Source organism: Triplophysa dalaica, chromosome 19, assembly GCF_015846415.1.
Source record: "Triplophysa dalaica isolate WHDGS20190420 chromosome 19, ASM1584641v1, whole genome shotgun sequence".
In the NCBI taxonomy this organism is placed as follows: domain Eukaryota; kingdom Metazoa; phylum Chordata; class Actinopteri; order Cypriniformes; family Nemacheilidae; genus Triplophysa; species Triplophysa dalaica.
Genome location: NC_079560.1, coordinates 3,524,229 through 3,528,923, shown reverse-complemented (window position 1 = coordinate 3,528,923; position 4,695 = coordinate 3,524,229). Strand labels below are relative to the sequence as shown.

Below are 4,695 nucleotides of genomic sequence, written 5' to 3'. Positions count from 1 at the left end.
CCTTATTAACATGGTAATCATGCTTTTCAGATTACTTTAATTTTAGTAGCAGTAGAAACACTTTAATTTACTAGTTTCACAGCTACAAGAAAACTTGTCACTTTTAAAGTCAGACAAGAAAATCTGAACAATTGTTTAAAAAGTACACCAACGCAAGTCTTGTTCTTTTAGGTTTTAACAATATCTCTGACAAAAGGTCACTGTGTTTCTATGTCAGATATACAGTTTATCAATGCATTAATGCACAGCACACACACAGAGAAGGATCTTTATTCTCATATTCATATGCAATTCTATCTATTATTATTACATGCTTTCCAAATCACTGAAATACCAACTTAAACGATATAATGTGCTTTTTGTAAATGCTTAGCTTTTAAAGACTTTAAGTTGAAAACGTTAAAACTGTACCCTTATGCAATAGTAAAGTGTAGTGTTTTCTATGCTTTAAATGTGTACATATAAACCCTAATGAGTCATCAACTGGTTATATTTGCATCTCTGCTGTGATGTTACGTAAAGCACATGAACTATGACAGCTCATGCATATATGATATATCGGGCCCAGTCCCAGACTAACTTAAATGTTAGAGGTGTCTTGATCTGAATCAACTTGCACTGACATAATTTACAGTATATATCAAAATTTAATAAGGCCTTATCTGGGAAACCGACCTGAAATTTTTAAGTGTTTTGTCTTATTTTATAACCAGGATTTTGTTTTCTGCTAAACATTCAAATCTGGACTGATTCCTGTTCTTGTGTTTTGCAACCAGTTCTTATATCTCCCATCTGCCCCTATCCCTCATACAATCAATTAAACTTTTTGTTTTTCTGGAATCCCAAGTCGACACTTTTTTTTCTACTAGTGCATTAAATGATGCAAAATTGTACAGTGGGTATGTAAATATTTGTTAAGTTTGTGTATTTTTTCCTCTTGCCAATAAAAAATCACACCTATTTTTTATGATGTCATTAATTGATCATGAACTATCTTTGTAAATTAGTGAGGAGAGCTGTATCCTCCACAAATGGGAGCCTAGTTTAATATCTAAAGGGTTGTCAAATGAGTTTATCACAAATAATCAAAGCCCTAAAGTTTGTACTTTGCATATAGGCCTACATTTTGGAATTTGGAGAAATTTTTTAAACGATATAATATATAATACAAATGAATAAACGCTTATATACAATTTAAATGAATAGGAAACATTTCCAAATGTATACATCTATTTGTACGAGTGTGTTTAAAAATACAAAATTAAAATGCACAGTACCCAGACATATACTGTTTAACAAAGACTTTATAACGCCAATAACTTTGTAACAGACAGAAATTCTGGTGAAGTCATGACAGTCGGGTAGGCGCACATTAAATCTTACTAAACTGTGCAGCTGCAATGAGGTCATGTTTAAATATGCAGATTCAAGATGAATCTCATTCTCTCACTCACAGAATCAACGCTATCAAAGAACTGGTGGCCCGGTGTCCTCTGTCTATGTCTGAAGACCTTCTGCAAGATCTGGCACTGTACAAAACCCACAAAGATAAAAGTTGTTGCATTTCTAACAACTGTATCCTGTATTTTTATCCTCGGGGAACATATTAGTTATAAGTAAGGGATCCATTGTGATTATAAAGATTATCATTAAAATGAATAATATTGATCGTATTCACTTTGACAATGTCTCTAATGTTTTTTTTGTCCTTCAGATGTCGTGATGTCATCCAAAGCTCTTATCCAGCTCTTCAGAAGTCTGAATCCACAGATGCTACACAGAAAAGACAGGGTGAGCTGTTGAAGTCTTTTGATGAAAATAAATTAGAACGGAGATGAAATTGTCTCAGAATTGCAGATTGTTATTCATGTTCATGTTTGCACGGTTGTGTTTTTCCAGGGAAAGCCCACAGAATTTTCCAAAGAGGCCAAGATTCAATGTTACGGTGAACTGGAGGCCAAAGGCTACATCCCTGGAGCTGAAGTGCTGGAGGTGGAAGAGAATGCAGAGATGGAAGACGGTCAAGGTACAGGGAAAGTCTTTGAGACTTTTTTAGTCCACATTTTTTTGCACTACTGATGGCTTTACAGATACACATAGATGTGTCCATACCTTTAAATAGTATTGTGAAAGGAAGTTTAAGACTTTTATTAATCATCTTCATCCCGTTGACTTTCTCTATTGCTCTCATAGATGGCTGGGAAATCGCCAGCATGAGTGAAGGTGATGATGAAGATGGAGAATGGGTGAACGTGCAACACTCCTCCGATGAAGAGCAGACAGAAGTGGTGAGCATCTTCTCTATGATCTAATATTTGGTTTCATTGTGAATGACAGAAGCGATGCAGCTAAATCCGTGCTTGTCTGTTTTGTGTCTCAGACTGAGAAATTGCAGAGTATCCCGGAGGACGAGCGGAAAGCTTAAGCCACCGAGGTCAGCGGCAGCCGACTCCTCACGCAAGACAACAAAAATCGCCCAGATTGGCAAAGAGGTCAACGCTGCACCCGGCAAGGGTCAGAAGAGGAAGAACGCAGAGATTGATGATGAAAACGAGAGGTAGGATGGGATTCTTGAATTTTTTTGTGAAAATAAGTTATTTTTTGAATGAACTGTAAGTAATTATTAAATCATTAAAGTAAAAGCTAATTTTTATTTCCAGAGGCGAGATACTTAGTCTGAGAGACATTGAACGTCTTTACAAGTAACCCAAATCTGACAAAGAAACTCGACTGGCAACAGCTGTGGCGAGTATATTTATCCGTCAATAATAAAAAAAGATAATAAAAGAAAAAATGTAGCAAGAAGTGACATTTTTGTGGCATTTTCTTTTACTGTTTAACAAAGACTTTATAACGCCAATAACTTTGTAACAGACAGAAATTCTGGTTAAGTCATGACAGTCGGGTAGGCGCACATCAAATCTTACTATTATCCGTCAATAATAAAAAAAGATAATAAAAGAAAAAATGTAGCAAGAAGTGACATTTTTGTGGCATTTTCTATACTGTTTAACAAAGACTTTATAACGCCAATAACTTTGTAACAGACAGAAATTCAGACAGAGACAGAGTCTCATTTTCTTTCTCTCAGTCTGGCCGACCAGACAGGATGGATTTCGTGAGAAAGATGAGTAAACTCAACCCGTTTGCCAGCACCAGTAATAAGGAAAAGAAACGATCGAAGAACTTCATGATGATGATACCGATGCCCACAAATTCAACTTCTCATTTCATGTGATATTTAGAAGCAACAAATCATCTTGCGGTGGATTATTTTGTGTATTTGAGTTTCTGCGTTATAGATTGATGGGTATAGATTTCTTCCTGATATTTTCAGCTTTGTTGTATAATATGTGAAGATATTTGCATGTTTCATGTTCAGTGTGATGTAAGTGGACTCGTATAGATAGTTGTGTCGGATTGCAAACCATCTACTGAGGTTTCAACACATCAAGATAATTCGAGAATTCATTCGTGCAGGTGAACGTTAAAGTTTTCATTCTCTTATTCCTTGAACTGCATAATACACTTTTTTATGTATCATTGTTTTTATTCTTAATACATATTTTATATTTCTTCAAGTTTCTGTTTGGTTTTATTTTTTTAGCAGTCAGAAGAGAACGCAATGGCAGGATTTGAGAACTCCACCATTTCTCATGTGGATCTTCAAAGAAACATAACTTCACAGTCAACAGTTCAATGGGACTTTGTCAAGACTTTCACTTTGAGCTTCAATTTTCTGTTTGGACCTCCAACACACAGCATTATCATTTGGCTTATTGTCTCTGGAGGAAGAACTGTATCAGATTTTCTACACCTCAATCTTTCTGCCTGTGAGGTCATTATTTCTCTGACATGTCCATTGTATTGGTTGGAGGAAATGTTTCCGCAACTCGTCGCGTTGTTGAGATTTTCTGCAGGTCTGCTTGTCACCGCTCGTCCTCTGTTTCAGTGTCTGATCTGTGTCGAGCGTTACCTGGCAGTGGTTCATCCTGTAACCTTTCTGAAGTACAAACCTCTCAGATATCGAGTCATGTGTTCAGCTGCTGCCTGGATCATAAGTTTCGGCTCTTGTTGGTTTACACGGTTTACCATAGCTGCACACGGTCAAGTTTATGTGTTTGGTCTAGTTTTTCAGTTTTTCTTTTTTCTTTTCGTAAACCTGTACTGTTGTCTGGCTGTTCTCAGAGCTCTGAAGCAGTCAGGACCAGGAGAGAGAGAAAGAGAGAGAGAGATGGACCACAAGAAGAGAAGAGCGTTTAAGGGCATTTTAATAACTACCATAACCGTGCTTATCCTATTTGTCCCTACGATTACCGTGGCATGCATTTACGTTTTATCAAAGCTGGAAGTTTCAAATTTAAAATCTGCTAGTTTTTCATGTTTGATTATGGCTGGTTTTGTTCAACCGGTTCTGTACTTGTATGGAAAAGGAATGCTGCGTGTTTGTCTGAAATGCAGCTTTCAAATTCCAAAGTAACCGTTAATAAAATATTGATCTCATTTTTCAGATCACCGTAATTTAAGTAGCCGTAAAAACACTGTACAACAAGTTTTCTTAATTCTGTGAAACTAGTAAATTAAAGTCACACAAGAAAATCTGAACAAATTTTTAAAAGGACACCAACGTAAAATCTTGTTTTTTAACATTAAACAACATCTTTGACACAAGGTTATGTGTTTCTATGTCAGACA

The 4,695-nt window shown here is 36.1% G+C and overlaps 1 protein-coding gene across 1 annotated transcript; it reads left to right on the top strand.

Annotated features, from left to right (window-relative positions):
• The first annotated feature begins 1,316 nt into the window (after positions 1-1,316).
• Positions 1,317-2,544, top strand: LOC130408393 (protein SDA1 homolog). The gene is made up of 6 exons (XM_056731891.1): positions 1,317-1,361; positions 1,457-1,554; positions 1,715-1,791; positions 1,900-2,026; positions 2,194-2,288; positions 2,381-2,544. Exons 1-6 carry the CDS (start codon positions 1,351-1,353, stop codon positions 2,423-2,425), a joined length of 453 nt encoding a protein of 150 aa, XP_056587869.1. The 5' UTR covers positions 1,317-1,350; the 3' UTR covers positions 2,426-2,544.
• Positions 2,545-4,695: the final 2,151 nt, after the last annotated feature.

Bases quoted from the DNA above. Each gene is read 5' to 3' on its own strand.
- LOC130408393 (XM_056731891.1), top strand. The intron at 1,555-1,714 runs GTTGTTGCATTT...TTTGTCCTTCAG, and splicing joins CAAAACCCACAAAGATAAAA to ATGTCGTGATGTCATCCAAA. The intron at 1,792-1,899 runs GTGAGCTGTTGA...GTGTTTTTCCAG, and splicing joins TGCTACACAGAAAAGACAGG to GGAAAGCCCACAGAATTTTC.